The sequence below is a fragment of the Nothobranchius furzeri genome, chromosome 17 (assembly GCF_043380555.1).
Source record: "Nothobranchius furzeri strain GRZ-AD chromosome 17, NfurGRZ-RIMD1, whole genome shotgun sequence".
Taxonomy (NCBI): domain Eukaryota; kingdom Metazoa; phylum Chordata; class Actinopteri; order Cyprinodontiformes; family Nothobranchiidae; genus Nothobranchius; species Nothobranchius furzeri.
This window is the reverse complement of record NC_091757.1, coordinates 21552661-21570357: the sequence shown is the minus strand read 5'-3', so window position 1 is coordinate 21570357 and position 17697 is coordinate 21552661. Positions and strand designations below refer to the sequence as shown.

The window sequence follows — 17697 nt, the reverse complement described above, 5'->3', positions numbered from 1 at the left end:
GAGTCCGCTTGCAGAAGTGACATTTACATGTGTTGCAGCATGGAGGATGTTGTGTTGTGGTAGGCTACATCCATTTTACAGTATCTACACTGGACTACGTTTTCCACCTTACGACGTGAAAAATGGTCCCACACCTTTGACTTTTTCTGTCTTTTTCGCACTCCACCGGGGTCCACGTTGTCCGCCATGGCTTAAGAGAAAGTTAAGTTACATTCGCTACTCGCGTGTGCATTCAGTGCAGTGTGTATGTGCGTCACTTATTTCGGTCCGGGTGAAACATGACCCCGGGCGATTGCAAAGCCATGAATTAATTAAACATGAATTAAACGAAGCTTCGAGGCAGAAAATTTGACTCGAGGATTTTTTGTACTCGAATTATTCGAGGTACTCGAGGAATCGTTTCAGCCCTAGTTCTGACGATGCTGTTCCAGTAGAAAACTACAAAGCTGATTAAGTTTTACTACAGAGTTCAGAAGATATGCTACATCTCCCAGCAAACAATGGAATGATCTCCTTCCAGAAGCGTCTGCTCTGTTTGTCCTACTACCAGCTGAACCTCCAGGTAGCTGTGGAGCTCCCTCCCCTCCACTCCAGGACAGAAGAGAACAGAACAGTCCTAGAAAAATTCAGTTGGAACAACAGCAAAGTGGCAGGGAATTAAAAACACAGGCCAATGTGTGTGTGTGTGTGTGTGTGTCTAGTTAAATATATAAATATATATAAACAAGTGTGTGTCAGTGAGTGAGAAAGTCACTTGATAATGTGTTCATATTTGATCCAGTTTAACCACAGCATCCATTAACTTCTCGTGAGCTGCATTGATTTATTATTTTTATTTTTACAGTTAGTATATTTATATCAGTTCAGGCACAATATATTCTTATTCTCTTATTTGTACTTTCAAAATGTTCAAATATACGCCTTTCAGTGTAATCAGTGCTTGTAATATTGTAAATCCAAATAAAATACTCAATTTCTAAATTGAAAGCGTTAAGGAACAACTTCCCCTTCAAATGTCACATGACCTACGTAATAAAGTTAAGGTTCATTCATCGTATTGTCTTAAATCGTATTTTTGTTGCATTGTTTCTCTCCAAAATCTCTCTGCCCAAAATAAAATACATACGGTAAAACCTTTTTACACGGTAGAGGCTGTTGCTATAAAACCTACGAAGCCCGACTGAGTAGAAGCTTTTATTCTGAAGGCAAAGAAGTTCAGACACAGAAGAACATCTTCCGCTCCCGGCACGAATACGACTCCGGAAGCACTCCGGGAGCTCCAGTCCGCCATTTTGTTAGTCTGCAGCTGGGTACTCTTGGAAAAAAAGTGAGGCGCGAACCGGAAAAGCTTCTGCCGATCACAATTCAACAACGGATTATGAAAGAACGGATAACGCTCGAAACGCGCGGCAACGTTCTGTGGCTCTTAAAAAACAGTAAAAACGCTGGCAGCGAAGAGCTTTCTGATCAGGAAACGGTTGGCAGTGAATGAGTTAATCGTTACAGGGGCACACTAAATATTTATTAAGAATGAATGAAAAAGAAATAGAACCGAAAGTTTGTTTATTTTTAAACTGAAAGTGACAGGAAAAATCAATCCTGACAGTTTTGTACCCCGTTGGTCACAAAAACGTGAACTCTGGGAGAGAGCTGTCCAGAAATCAGGAAATCAGACTCCGTCGTGTTCTCCTCACCTGTGCTCTGGCCAACTTCTAGTTCCTGAAGCAGCAGCGTCAGAGCCCCCCCCCCCCCCCCCCCAGAGATAGACTCATAAAGCATTCATCTATGGAGACCACTGCAGATGTGTGGAAAAACGAGTCAACTTTGTGTGTATTTTGATATAAACCAGTTTTGCTGTTTTAGAAGCGGTGACTGAAGATGGACTGTAATCTCGTCAGAGATGTTCTCATGCTTTCATCTATCCAGAGTGGTTTTTATTCATCATTGTAAACAAAGAAAGCAACCAAAAACCTCCTGTTGACCCTTTCACAGATGCTGGACAGTCGAGATGAAGTTTTAGGAGGCAGGAAAACACGACTCACCCATTCTCCCACACTGTTCTGAGGACCAGCATTGATGACTTTTACTTCCTCCCAAAGAATTCGTTCAGGGCCCCAACGGCAGATCAGTGAGCGAGTCTTGACAGCAAACACCAGTAAGATGATGAGAGCAACACACACCAGGAAGCTCAGGACGATTGCCACAGCCTGCAGGATTAGATGGGAAATCAGATCGGTCAGAAAATGTGGAGAAACTCCAGGGATCCAAGGATGGGAGCTCACAGATTAGCAAGAATTTGAGCCGAGTCAGCAGGTGGAAACATTATGTGGGCTTTACAGAGAAAAAGGCTGCCAACATATATCTAAATGAAAGACGTTGGAAACACTGAAACTGGTTTTATTTCCCCAGCTAATTCAGATCACTAGGACCTAAAACAGGGTTTCTCAACCTTTTTCAGCTAAGCGCCCCCCTGTCATGCTGAGATCCCTTACTCCCCAGCAATGAAAGAGAAACGGAAAGCTTTTTGATCCAAAAATCATAATAAAAAATGTATAAATAAATTCAGCCTTGAGTTTGAAACTGTTTAATACAAATATGTCATAAAAAGTATCATAAAAATGTTTTTAGCTATTAGCAATGAGATATTGTAGGAAGCTAATAATCCTCGGTCCAGTAAATTCGAGCTTCGAGCAAACATACTGCTAATGCTACCTCTTTTAGAGTGTCTCTCTTTAATTGCCTGAAAATAGTTCAGTTCCTTTGAAGCTTTGTCTGGATGCATTTTGGACAAGTGCTCCTTAAGCCGGGAGGGTTTCATTGCTTCGTTTGAAAAAACTTGTTCACAAAGCAGGCACATGGGAAGTTGTGGATTCGTGGGTGAAGGAATACATCCATACCGAGTCCACATTGTACTGTCAGCACTTCTTTTTATTCTGAGCCATTGTCTGTTATGAATGTCCTGTATCGCTAGCGCCCCTCATTAGCATCTCAGCGCCCCCTTCAGTGGCAAAAAACTTTCACCGCCCCCTTATATAGTCTGAACGCCCACTGGGGGGCGCTACAGCCCCCATTGAGAAACCCTGACCTAAAACATGGAACATTTCCTAGCACTAAATAATAAAACAATAGGAACAAACCTAGGAGATAACTAAACTGCTTCAAAATTATAAATGAAAATGCGAGAAGGAAGACCGGAGCGCTCAAAGGGAGAACAAGGTTTTAATGACGCTACCGTTTCAACACTTCAGTTAAAACTCTCTCACTCCAGCCTCCCTCCTTTGTTGGATTCTGATCGATTAGTGAGCGGATGACGTGAAGAAGGTCCTGCTTCTGATTTAGACTGGTTCAAGGCAGGAAACTCCAAATACAGAAAAAAACAGACTCCTTATATAGGGAGAGCTTCCTACACAGGATAGGGTGTCGTATTAAAGGGACCAACAGCGACGTCTCTGCATTAGCGGCCAGTGGAGCCGGGCCCCACCAGATGGCGCTGTGGAGCTTGACTCTTAGATAATCAGCAGAATTGAATAGTTTGTTTTACAGTAAAATTGGTTAAAAATCAATTCTGTCACCAAGAAGATTCTTTTATGAACATTTGTGTGATAAGGGTTTTGGAAGTTTTGCCAGCATACGGACAAGCTCAGTAGGTTAAATCCTCTAGAAAAGCAGAGACGAGGCCGTTGTTGTGTGGGCCCATCCATTTTCAACATGGAAGAGCCAAAATCAGTGTGCATGCTCAACTCATTCTCTACGGTAAGCCATAGGGCCCGGAGACTCTGGCCCCATGCTCAGATCATATAACCAACAGATAAGAAGAGCACATGAGCTTATGTTTCGGTTCTGTGGAACAGCAGCAGCCATGTTGGTTTTGCTGGTTAGCCACCAAGAAGCAACAGAAATAAGGAGAACTTAGCCACTTGAACAAATGTTAGAAATAAAACCAGAGGTCTTTAACTAACATTAGCAAAGGGAAACACTGGCACTTGTTGAAAATAGGGCTCGCAATCTCGTCACCAACATGGCCGCCATGTCGGCAGCCTACGAGTTCTTACTTGTTGCTACTGACGGCGCGCTCAGCCTCGTTCTTGCTCCGTCATTTAATCTATTATTCAATTGATCGGTTATAACACACAACTACGGTAAATTGTTGATGTGTTGTGGAGAGCAAGACCTGATCATCATGGGAATCAAGGTGGAAAACTTTACACAGTTTTCCTGCTTGGAGGCACAACCACGGACACCAAGTATCTAGCATAACAAAGTGTTGCCTGTGGGCTTGGATCGCAGCTGCAAGGTCACCAAACATCACCTTCCACAGTATTTTCATTCATGTAAGACACAGACGGTGTATGTTTTCAACTGCAACATGCACACACAACACACACATAGGCTACACACCCTTCCTGGTAAGCTAATGCTGGCACACCGACACAACACAGCCTCTCCTGCTACACTTCTATGAGATGATGATTTGTTTAATAGAAAAACCACAAAATAAATAAATGGTGTAGATGATATTTCCTGCATTCTGGTATATTTAGGTTGTTACACCTATCTTACCTACAGTACGGCTAGGCGATACGGCCTAAAATTAAAATCTCCGATTTTTTTCTGATTCTCTCTCCCCTCAATTATTAAGAACAGCAATAAGTACAAATGGAAGGCACCTTAAAGCTGCAGAGGTCACCACTGGCCATTAGGGTGTGCTGCGATCAAGCCTCGAGGGAAAAAGGTGCATTCAGGGATGTGCCTGAAGTCACGTACATGCGACAACCCCTCACTGTACATACTGCTGCTTCTCATTTGGATTGCTGCCGCTCAACCATCACACTGCTGTCTATCCATGCTACTGCTGTCTATCCATGCTACTGCTGCCTATCCATGCTACTGCTGCCTATCCATGCTACTGTTTGACTTGTATCTGTAAGTCTTCACCTGCTTGTTAAGCTAATGTAACGGTCACATTGTCAGTATGCATGCTAAGCCGCGCTGCATTTATTCACCAATTTTATCGCATTGCTTAGCTTTGGTCTTCAGCCCATGCTGCTGCTTCACGCTGCCGTTAGCGTCTGCTCACTCAGCTTTGTATGTCGCCACAGGGCTCCTTCATCCTTGTCAATAAAGCCATTAGACATCGAGGAGTGTATTTCTTCAACAGCCAAATTAGTTTTTTATTTATTCACAAGCAGGACATATGTGACCCTCATTTCTGAGATGAATAATGAACAAAAGAACACCCTCTTGGATAAAAGCGCCACGCTCCACGTCCATTGCAGCAAACCCAAACCAGTTCCAAACAACGGAGGATTTAATTCCTTTCTTATTTACCTCTAAAAATTGAATTTACTTTTTTTTTAAATCACCACAGTAAAAAAATTCTAATCAATTCATTAAATCGCCCAGGCCTAACCTACAGTAATGGTAAATGGCCTGTATTTGATATAACGCCTTCTAGAGTCCTGGAACCCCCCCAAGGCGCTTTAGTGCTCCGAGTCTTTCACCTCCTTCTCCCCAATTACACTACATGACTTAACCTCAATAATCAGTCAGATGAAACTCTCATCATGCTCATCAGATATCTTAACTCCCTCTGTTTTAGTCGGGTCCCTTGCCTCTATCAGTCCATCTCTGTTGACTATAATCAACAGCTCACTGAGCCAAGGCTGTGTTCCATCTTACTTTAAAAATGCAGTAGTGACTCCTCTCTTAAAGAAACCCAACCTTGACGCCAGCTCCACCAGTAACTTTAGGCCCATTTCTAAACTACCTTTCATCAGCAAAGTACTTGAGAAGGTTGTTAAAACCCAACTCTGATCCTGGTTTTCCAAGTCAAAGATCTCTGACCCCTTCCAATCTGGCTTTCTGAAGCAGCACTCAACTGAGACTGCCCTAGTAAGGGTGCATAATGACCTCCTAATGGCTGCTGATGCAGGGAAATGCTCTGTCATGGTCCTGCTTGACCTCAGTGCAGCTTTTGACACTGTAGACCAGGGATTCCCAAAGTGTGGTGCGTGCACCCCTGGGGGTAGGCGAGCTGCCGCTAGGTGAAAAGTGTAATGGCTGCGGAGCTCAGAGAAGTCTGTCAAAAGTCACCATTAGAGTAGCCAGAAACTCATTTGTGGGTGGGCCTAAGAAAAAGTAAGTAGGCCCAATAAATGTAATTGAAAACATGTATATTTTGCTTGTGTGTGTGTGTGTGTCCTCCGCACATGCCCTAGCTCAGGGGTCGGCAATCCGCGGCTCTTCCATCCATCTGATGCGGCTCTCTGTGCTTGTAAAATAATGAATGGATATTTAAATAAAATGCTTTATATTTTACTGCATTAATTTTACATCTGTATGCTAATTCTAAATGTAAAGATTGTCTGCGTAAACCTGAACAGGTCCAACCCGGTCTTACTGTGAGACCGGGTTACCGGGTCACACTTGTGCGTAATCATATAGGCACTTTATGAGCTGAAGAGGATGTGAGATTCTGAGATTCTCCTCAGACGGCTCCTGAATGTGTCGCCACATTGGAGACAGGAACAAGCACAATTCAGCCAAAGTTTCATCATCAGGGAACATTTTCTAAGTGACAAGTCTCTCTGAGAGACCGGGTTTGGAAAACGCTCGCTTCAGTCGGAGGAATCTTCCCGCATGCGCTCTGGTTCTGCAACGCGCTCCAAGCCCCTCTCCACATCTTCAGCTCGCTGTGCACCTTATGTACGTGCTGACAGCAAGCTGCGCTCAGCTCAGTGTCCAGCTCAGATGGGAATCATTTCTTGAGTGATTTAGCTACATCTGCGATTTGCAAAACGAATAAAATGTCAGTTCGTCTGCATGCATCGGGGTAATTCTTTCTATTCTTTCTCCGTCAAAATAAACGGCCAAACACGGGAACTGTCCGGTCAACACAAGCCCTGCTTTTAACTGTTCTGTTTTCTTGTGAAAATTGTTGCAAAGAGCTATAATTTAACTTGATTAACACCAGAGCCAGGCGCACTGCGCCGTTATCTCCGTCACTGTAAATGAGGGAAAAACAAAATAATCGGATCCTTTTCTGACCTTCCCCACCTACAAAGTTTAATTACAACAATCAAACGTGACAGAGCCTGGATTTGTATTCTGAACAGTCTAAACATGTTTTAAAAAGAAACGTATGACAAAAGTGGCACCTGCTCAGTAAAACCACCAACAGGGTGAAAAATATCAAAATATTGTAGGCAGAGATGGGCTACAACTTCTGGATCCACTTTATATAAATCGTTTTATTGATTATCTTCTTATAAAAGATAACTTTGACGTACACGAGCGACCGGTACCGGCTGCTGTCACCTGTTGTGAGCAGCGCTCTGCTGTCTGAGGGTAGGCCCCGCCCACAACGCCGCGGCTGCTGCGGTGTTTTCTTTACTGTGGGAAACGGGTAATAATGGCTCTTTGATGGGAACAGGTTGCCGACCCCTGGTTTAGCGTGACGTCTGATTATATATATATATATATATATATATATATATATATATATATATATATATATATATAGCCATGCCCTGATGTGGGGCTGGAGGGTGCGTCAACATGGTCGGGACATAGAAGGGGGTGCGCGGCTAAATAAGTTTGGGAACCACTGCTGTAGACCACAACGTTCTATTAAACAGGTTAAAGGCCCTGGTTGGGATTTCAGGTTCTGCTCTAGACTGGCTCTCTTCTTATCTCACCAACAGAACATTCACAGTGAAGTCTGAAACTTTCTCTTCAGATACTGCCTCTCTAACATGCGGGGTCCCACAAGGTTCAGTTCTAGGGCCTCTACTTTTCGCATTCTATATTCTTCCCCTAGCTGGCATCATTCAGTCTTTCCCAGACATCTCCTACCACATCTACGCCGATGATATTCAGCTCTATATGTCCTTTATGCCACACCAGTTGGACAGGCTGGCCACACTTGTACTCTGCCTGATCCAGATCAGTAACTGGCTGTCCAGCAACTTTCTTGTTCTCAACGCTAACAAGACAGAGACCCTGATCTCTGCACCCCCGGAACTTCAGCCAAAAATCGAGCAGGAAATTGCCTCTTTTTGCCCATCAGCCAAGGCCAACATTAGAAACCTAGGAGTTATTTTTGATCCAGTTTTAAGTTTAGACTCACACGTCAAAACCATCTCCCGCTCTTGTTTCTTCCAACTGAGAAACATTTCAAAAGTCCGTAAACTGGTTTCTACTGCAGATCTGGAAAAAATCATCCATGCCTTTGTGTCATCACGCTTAGACTACTGTAACGCGCTTTTTACTGGTCTCAGCAAAACCTCCCTCTCACGCCTTCAAGCCATCCAAAATGCAGCAGCCAGACTCCTAACCAAATCCAGCAGACGATCTCACATCACTCCAGTTTTACAGTCCCTCCACTGGCTCCCGGTAGAATATAGAATTCAGTTTAAAGTTTTAGTCCTGACCTATAGAGCTCTTAACAACCAGGCTCCAAGCTAACTATCTGAGCTTTTATCCCCGCACATCACCTCTCGGAACCTTAGATCCACATCTGAAAACCTCCTGGCTGTTCCTCGAACCAGACTGAAAACCAAAGGGGACAGGGCCTTTCAGACTATTGCACCCAGACTTTGGAACAGTCTACCTTCTAATCTCCGTCTCTCTAACACTGTGGAGGTCTTTAAAAATCATCTAAAAACTCACCTTTTCATCCAGGCGTTCCCTCCCTAAATGTTCAAAAAGATGGCTTTGTTTGGGTTCACACCTTCACTTTGTTTATACTCATGATTTTATGTACTATTTTATCACTGCTATTGTTTTTCTGATGTTTTTATTGGTTAGAGGTTTTTGCCCTGATCTTACTTATGTTGTACAGCACTTTGTGATTTATATCTGTGAAAGGCCCTATATAAATAAACTTTTACTTACTTACTTACTTCACAACACAATCAGTCATTCACCCATTCACACACTGGTGAGGATGAGCTACAGCTGCCCTGAGGCGCACTGACAGAGGCGAGGTTGCTGAGCACTGGCGCCACAGGGCCCTCCGACCACCACCAGCAAGCAACGTGGGTTAAGTGTCTTGCCCAAAGACACTACGACAGCGACGATCTGAGCAAGGCTTGAACCTGCAACCTTCAGATTACGGGACGAGCACTAACTCCTGTGCCACAGTCACCCCAAGTTTTTACATTAGTAAAAACTTAACTGTCACTATTGTTCACCACAAACCTCCAGCTAATTCAGTCAGAAATACCAAAACACTAAAAGTAGACAATAAAATGATGACTGCGTGTTCACGTTGGTCACGAGAACACCAGCAGGAGGCCATGGACTGAATTTGAATTTAATGAACCATTTTAACATTTAATAACAACCACGCCTCTTTGTTATATCCTTATTTTATTTACCCCAGTACTAATAGTAATTTTACTAGTCAAAGTACAGATACCAGCAGGTGTTTGTTAGTAGTAGTAATGATATGTAAGGATAACCAACAACTGCACTGATCTGAGACAAACCCAACATGGAGACAACCCATTGTTGGAAAGTGACTTCTCCTCCAGCTTCACAAGCCTGCACTGAAGTTTCACTTTTGTTCGGTGTCTTTTTTTACTTGACAACTCAGTCCATGTGCAATAGTGAATGTACCCTTCTCCAGGGTTTCCCCCCAGCGTTTCATAAGCCTGGCGGCCCACCAGGCTTTGCTTGGCCACCCGTCAGGCTAAGCGTCATGCCCCACCCCCTCCCCAACCCCAACATGTCCGCTGACACGAACGGCGCAACAAAACTAGAGCCCTCCATCAGCTGATACTGGGGGCGAAACAGCAGCGGAACGTGTGCGCCCCCCCCACAGCTGTTTGTTGGCTACAGAAGCACATTTATGAACAGAAACGCGAAGTCGCCATCTTAAAAAACAGGAGTGTGATATGCTTGTCAGCCACAGATGGTGCCATCGGATAAGAGAAATACTCTGGAAAGAAGCTTTAAGTGTCTTGCCCAAGGACAACAGCAGCATTCTCTGGTCGGAGCCGGGATCAAACCTGCAACCTTCTGATTACTGGACAACCCGCTCTACTTCCTGAGCTACTGCTGTGGAATGCATTTATAAAGCACTTTTAAACAAAAACCACAGTAATTAGCACATCATAACAGGTTAGTAGTCAGAACTAACCTCTTGGGGGTCGACCACACAGTAATGGTAGAGGTACTGGTTGATGAACAGACCCTGGGCTTGGTTCTGGTTCTGGTACTGTGCACACAACTGGATCATTTGGTTATACATCATGGATCCTGAGGTTTGTGCCGTTGGGTTCACCGCCACAAGATACACAATGGCGGCAATGAGCATTAGTAACGCCAAGATGGCACAGATGATGATGGTCCCCAGGTAAAACTTCTGTGAATGTGCAGCGCTTTGCTTCGAAACTACCAAGATAAAGACGACAAGTACAGCGATGAAGGTGATGGCAGCTATGGCGATGAGGAAGCCTTTGCCTGAAACGGGATCGACTTGTGTTCCTCCATATCCGTAACTACCACCAATCCCGCTGCCGTAGCCGCCATAGGTGCCGCCGTAGCCGCCGTAGGAGCTGCCATAGGAGTTGCCATATAAGCTGCCAGAGGCGCCATAACCAGGCATTAAGCCAGTTCCACCCATCATGCTCATGTCATAGTCCCATGCCAGAGTTGAGGCCACACAGGCAAACACTGCCACGCACATGATGATGATGATAATAGACATTATCTTCATCACACCTGGTGGTGAAGTCCAACGATAGAAGTGTAGCATCTTGTCTGTATGGTAGTAGGAAACGGCTGGGTTGGACATGAGTTCACTGTGCCGGTGTCTGCTGATGTGGCTGCAAAAAAAGACAAGATGGGCTTTAGTCAAGGTCTGCAAACAGCCAACTTCCAAAGCAGTAAATGAAGTATGGTCAGGTTAGGATGACAACAGTCAAACATTTTACTGTTGTCTCAAGCACAATTAAGATTGATCCTACATATTAAAACTAGACACCGTTCTCCCCTGCAGCTCTATTCACACAACCTAGAAAACGTGGAAGGTACAACTGTAGGCCTGTCCCTGTGGACTCATGGTGGGTTGGGTCAGGCAACTAGTTATGAAACTAAACATGGACAATGTTATCACTCATGGTTTGGGGCTCTTACCAACACATGAACCATGACATTCTACAGCATTGATTCCCAATCAAAGGTACGCGTACTTCTAGTGGTACGTGGTAACATTACAGGAGGGACGCAGAAACATTTATATTCAATACCCAGATGATGACAGCATTAGTTGTGCCCTGGTAAAAACAACAACATTGTGCTGGGATGTGTTGTGCTTAATGAATACTCAAATGAAGTAATGCATGGTAAATTAGGGTTGATATCATTTGATCAATTATTAATTTAGGCTAAGACTGGGCGATATGGACCAAAACTTATATCTCAATATCTTTTTGCTGAACTCCGATATACGATATATATCTCGATATTTTTCCTCCTGTAAAATATTTACAAGTTAACTCACTTCAAGCTGTCTTGAAAAATTATAAACATACATCAGTAGATTAAATGCATAAAAAATTTATTGATTCTTGTCAAACTTTAAAATTTGTGCCTATTCTCTACCAGTTATTAGTTATCAGGGCAAACATGGCTGGAATCCTACAGAATTGGCTCATGTCAGCGATTATACTGTAATGACTCAGAAGCTGTTTTTACAGGACCGTAGCGTTTGCAAAACGGGATTTGCCGCAGCTCCCTGGGGAGGATTTTGCCATTTATAGTAGCAAAGCTGAAGCTAGAATAAACTGACATCAGGCACCTCTCAAACCAAGACGGGATATAGGGAGGTCGCTTTTTGTCCCGCTTGACGCCCCGCTCAGCCAGTGTTTTCACCACTCTGTCGAACAGCAGGCTGTCTCTCACCATCACCGTAAAAAGGCGACTAATCTGTTCGTCCGCTTGCACGGCCAAAAGCTCCATGGTCTCCGCGTCCGTCCGGCTTTCCTTCTGGCCAGCACTCAGCGCAGTATACGTGACTAAGTGACCACCCTCTTTTGCAAGGGGGGGGAGGGGGGGGGGGGGGACAGTCGCTCCAAAGGGATTAGCGGGGCTGACGCGTTTAGCCGTCAGAGGCGAGGGGCTCATGCGGAACGAATGCCGCAAAATTCGCGCAACGCCATGCCGGCATGAAGCGTTTATAGACATACCATTGCTGTAATATTACGCCGATTTGCCGGCATGGTGTGTCTTATAAAAGCACCTAAATTCTCTGGTAGCTCTTTTATCAGTATTATTTCGGGCTACTGACGCCGTAACCCATGCCTTACAAACTGTTCAAGTTTTTCAACAGAATTGCTCGTAACAAAGTATTTACTAGCATAGCAAACCAGAGCAGACAAAAACAGAACCGGAACAAATTTCTCAGCCCTTGAGCTCGCCTTCTAAATTAAATGTTATTCCTACAGTTTACAATTCAAACCCTTACAATATGTTCGAGGTCATTTGGCCACACCTCATGGTAAATGATAAATGACCCGCACTTGTATAGCACCTCTCAGAGTAAGGACTCTAATGCTCTTTACACTACAGTGTATCATTCATCCATTCACACACACATTCACACACTGATGGTGATGAGCTACGATGTAGCCACAGCTGCCCTGGGACGCTCTGACAGAGGTGAGGCTGCCGAGCACAGGCGCCACCGGTCCCTCCGACCACCACCAGCAGGCAAGCTGGGTTAAGTGTCTTGCCCAAGGACACAACAGCAGAATTCTGTCCGGAGCCGGGATCGAACCTGCAACCTTCCGATTACTGGACAACCCGCTCAACTTGTTGAGCTACTGCTGCCCACAAACTAGCGGCAGACATGGAGAAGCAACAATACCTGGCGGAAAAACTCTAAAAACATGAACGTTTAATTCCCCCATGACTGGAGGAGAGAAAAGCAAGCGAGAATTTTATTCATAGAAAGAAATTATGGAAAACGTGGGTTGAGAGGTGGCGAGTGTATGAAGAGGTGGAGGAGAAGGAGGGACAAATTTGTCAGTGTTAAAAAGTCTGTTAAATACAAAAAAAACACACACACACAATATAAACACACTATCTTGGACTGGATATATGACAGATACCACAGAATAGCGCTACGCAGTCTGCTGTCCTGGCTGCTTTGCAACACTCTGCAGGAGACGGAGAAGTCTGAGGGCAAAATGTCTCCATCCGTGCGTGCGTGTCTTTCCCTTTTGGAGCTGACGGAGAAGTATAAATTAGGCTTAACAGGACGTTAGTTAGCATTTCCATATTAAAAGAGCTTCTAGAACCTTCAGCAGCACCTAGTAACACATTTGGGTGACACCCAAATTCTACTACCTCCGCTCCGGTCCGGTCCGCCCCCGCCTTCCGCAGCCGCTCGCTTCCGAACTCAATTTTTACTGGTACCCGCTCTACAACGGCTCCGCTCCGGTGCGGAGACCTGAGGTGGGCAAACAAGCATGCGCGGGATTTTCGAGATCTTGCGATACAGTCCGAGCAATAAACGCGGAAGTTAGATCCAAACACCCGTTGTGTGGGAGAAGCATCTGCATGAACAGTTTAATCTGCCCATCATTTGTGTTGAGAGATCAGCAGTGTTTGGATCAACAAAGTGTGACTACTTTGATAGTAGAAACTGTATTTATGGCTTACTTTTGTGCATTTAAACTTTAGCCGCCACTGATAGTTGTTAAAAGTTGTTAAACCTGTGCATATGAAACAAAAAACGCATTTTGTTTATCGATTTATTGTGAAAAACGGAAGTTGTGCCCGCTCCTTTTCCTGTTGGGCGTTTGTGATTTCTGTCCATTTACTGCGGAGGTGCTCCGGCGTCCGGCAAAAATAGGATCGATTCTATTTTTGCCGGACGCCGGAACAGAGGGTGGCGCACGGCGCCGCACTGCCGGAGCACGGCCGCAGTAGTGGAATTGCTCTGATTGACTACAACGGGACCGATTTTGCTCCGGCGTTCGTGTCGGAGCGGAGAGCAGCGGAGCGGAGGTAGTGGAATTTGGGGGTGACTGTGCTTATATCAGAGCCTTTACGACCAGAGAGAGTGCAGTATTAGTCTACAGATGTAGTTTGGTTTTAAATTATGATCAATAAGATGTGATGATTCTATATAAATATAGAGTATCAACCTGACTGATCTTTGAATGTTTATCCAGAAGAATTAGGATTCTTTGTTTATTCAGGGACCGTAACACACTTCGTATTAATTCAGACAGAGCGAAGTTTGTAAAAAGTAAGAATTTTCTTTTCTGAACAAATTATAAAACGTGACAACTAGGAAACTGTGAGGTGATGAGTGTATGCTGTAGTGTAATGTGATGTGTTAATGTGATGTTTATCAGAACCCTTGTATCTGAAAAAACTGAGTGTGATTGAATTTGATCAGCATTAAACTAGAAAGCTGATTTCTAATAAAACGGCATCAGACGCAATCTGTCGTGCCTCCGTACCCTTTCTTTCGGAGACCCCAGGGGTAGATCCGTAATGTGTTGCAGTATGTGGACTCCAAGGCACCGAAGTCCATAGGAGAAACTGCAGCACCGCTAGACCGGTCTTCGAGTTGTCTCCAGGTCACCACAGGTAGTTATTTGCGTCCATGGAAGGACTCTCAAGGAGTCGGAGCTGTGTCAGCTAGGGCTGAAACGATTCCTCGAGTACCTCAAGTAATTCGAGTACAAAAAATCCTCGAGTCAAATTCTCTGCCTCGAAGCTTTGTTTAATTCATGTTTAATTAATTCATGGCTTTGCAATCGCCCGGGGTCATGTTTCACCCGGACCTAAATAAGTGACGCACATACACACTGCACTGAATGCACACGCGAGTAGTGAATATAACTTAACTTTCTCTTAAGCCATGGCGGACAACGTGGATCTCGGTGGAGTGCGAAAAAGACAGAAAATGCCAAGGGTGTGGGACCATTTTTCACATCGTAAGGCGGAAAACGTAGTCCACTGTAAATACTGTAAAATGGATTTAGCCTACCACAACACCACATCCTCGGTGCTGCGGCAAGCGGACTCGGAGGTCTGCTATATATTCTGGGGACGTTGTGTGACTTTTTGTTTGTAGCACTCAGTTTCAGCTCGCACTGTGGGTCTGGTAGCAGCATGTCGGGCCTAAAATAGTGCTAAAAATAGCAGTTTTTACACACGTCGGACTTTTTATTGTGTTATTGACGTCTGTTGTCCCTCGGGGTCGCTGCAGGAGGACGCAGGTGTTTATGAGGAAAACGAAAGAAAGTAAATAAATGTTTTGTGATCAGTATAATTTGACATAACCACAGCAAGCATGCTTTCTCGACAATCCTTGTTATTGTGTGTGAAAAAAAGTGTAGAAATTAAAACGGACGTGTGTTAATAGGGAAATAGCTGCGAGCCATGTTTGCGCATGCGCCGTAAGCGGTTCTGGTTCTGTTTGGGCCGCAGCCGCTCACAGCACTACTTAAACAGTTATCCTCCTAGTTTTGTCTGGCTTGCCGGGCTAGTAGATTCCGGCAAGAGTGGAAAATCGGCTCAGGTTGTATACGTATTTTTTGCACTGGCATTTGTTTACTGTGAAGTAAAGTTGAAGTGCTTGCTCATTTTAAGAGGTCTTTCATATTTTATAACATGCTATTTGATATAATGGTTTACAAACACAAAAGGGTAATTCATTAGAGTACTCGAGTAATCGATAAAAGATTCGATAGAGTACTCGATTACAAAAATATTCGATATCTGCAGCTCTAGTGTTAGCTTTGTTCTGAAGGAACCGTTCGCTGTGTCAGCAGCAGCGTGCAACAGGTTTTGACAGCTTGTCAAAGAGATGCGGTGGGAGAAGTTTCCAGAGTTCGGCTCAACAGACTCACGAGGAAGTGAGTTGTGTTTTAATTGTTGCCATATTTTGATTTACTGACAAACCAGAATTTGACATGTTAAGGGGGTTTTGCCAACAGCCTCAGAAACCAAGCCTTGCTCAGATACAGGAGTTTAACCTTGTCATCGTCATGTGTCCGAGTGTGTGAGCTGTCAAGTCACGTACTGCTGATTACAACCTAATAATATTCATTTCAACTTCAGTAATTTAAGCACAGATTAATCAAAACATTGTTATTATACTTCAGCCATTATTGTTCATTCAACCATATAATTATTTACGTATTTCATTGCATCATCCAGTATCATTATTACAGAAGTTCATTCTTCTTGTTCCGTGAAGCAAAGCAGATAAATATAAGAGGAAGCTTGAGAGGGACCTTGGTCAGGCAACAGCATCTTTCTTGCAGATTAAAGGCTCCAGTTAAGACTTATGTCTCCATATGAACGGACACTGAAGAGGTCAACTGTAGATGAAAAAATGACCATTTCTGGAGGCTACAAGAGAAATTACACAATAAACTAATGTTGGAGCCCAACCTTCTCAGCCAGTGACCTGTTTTAGCATCATTCCCGGGAATAAGAAGCTATCCATCAAAAGGCCAGATTTATTACGGTATTCATACTGACCAAAGCTGTGAGGATTGTGGCGTACACAGACACACGCACACACATGCACGCACACGCACACACACACACACACTCACACGCACGTGCGCGTGTGCACGCATGCACACTAAAAACAAATGCTGCCAAGTTACACACCACACCTCCTGATCATGTGAGGAATTCAAACGTAGGAGAATATAAGAACAGACACGTCAGAGTGGAATAATAAGAAGCTGCAATAAACTAGAGTTAAATAAGCAGACAGATTACCTCCAACCAGCCGTGTGTGTGTGTGTGTGTGTGTGTGTGTGTGTGTGTGTGTGTGTGTGTGTGTGTGTGTGTGTTGGTAAGACACAAGGAGAGAACTTACTGTTTGCTACCACTCGAAGGGTAAAGATGGCCGCTGTGCTTGTTGCTTGGCATGATGTAACGTTGGTGTCACTCAACCTGCTGAGAAAAACAAAACATAAAAATAAAAACACATGAAATCTGTGAGTTTTTGCCACTGAGCTTTAGAACGATAAAACAGCTTTGGGCATATATTCCAGTAAGCCTGCTGTGGGCTCTGGTGTGTGTGAATACCTTGTGAGTAGTTGGGTCGGATCATTTACTCTATGGTCGGCTCGGTCTGGCCCTGGCAGAGTAACCTACCATTTACTCCCGACTTTCTCTGCGTGCTAGTACACACCGGGAAAATTTCAGCCGCAGAGCGGCTTCTCGCTCGACTCGTGAGATCACAAAATCCATACTAACTTCAAAGACCACCGTTTGTTTATGCCATCCGCCAACAAACCAAGAAGAAGATAATCACATTTGATATCGCGGTTTGGTGTCATATATGAAGTTGTTCCTCTCCACCGCCCAGATTAAAGCCTCTGGGATTAATAATCTTTGATTTGATTTGAAAAGCTCACAGCGGCAGGGAGTAAATAAGCCGTTGGGTCACACATTTTGATGTAATCTACACAGATTTGATATTGCATGACTGCAATTGTCTTTTATTTTGAAAGTTAGAGGTTTCCACTGAAACCATGTGTGATTTCCTGTCTAGCCCTGTGTGAACAGCAGAAAACAACGTGTCCCAGACGCAGCTCATTACAAAAACCAAACCTGATGCTATCTTAAGCAGCGCGGGGCTCTGCTTCTGGGACGCACTTGAACCCGTCTGTATCGTGGCTGCTTTAATGCACCCCCCTACACTAG

The 17697-nt window shown here is 44.2% G+C and overlaps 1 protein-coding gene across 2 annotated transcripts in view; it reads right to left on the bottom strand.

Annotated features, from left to right (window-relative positions):
* The window catches only part of oclnb (occludin b), a 44100-nt gene that overhangs the window by 13457 nt on the left and 12946 nt on the right, over positions 1-17697 (bottom strand). Inside the window, exons 2-4 of one of the 2 annotated variants that reach the window (XM_070546298.1) lie at positions 16865-16941; positions 10145-10832; positions 2043-2207 (exon numbers count right to left, since the gene is read on the bottom strand). In XM_070546298.1, coding sequence (XP_070402399.1) covers positions 2043-2207; positions 10145-10832; positions 16865-16917 — 906 coding nt within the window. In that variant the 5' untranslated portion in view covers positions 16918-16941. Of the gene's footprint in view, positions 1-2042; positions 2208-10144; positions 10833-16864; positions 16945-17697 lie in introns of both variants that reach the window. The other variant, XM_070546297.1, reaches the window with a different exon arrangement.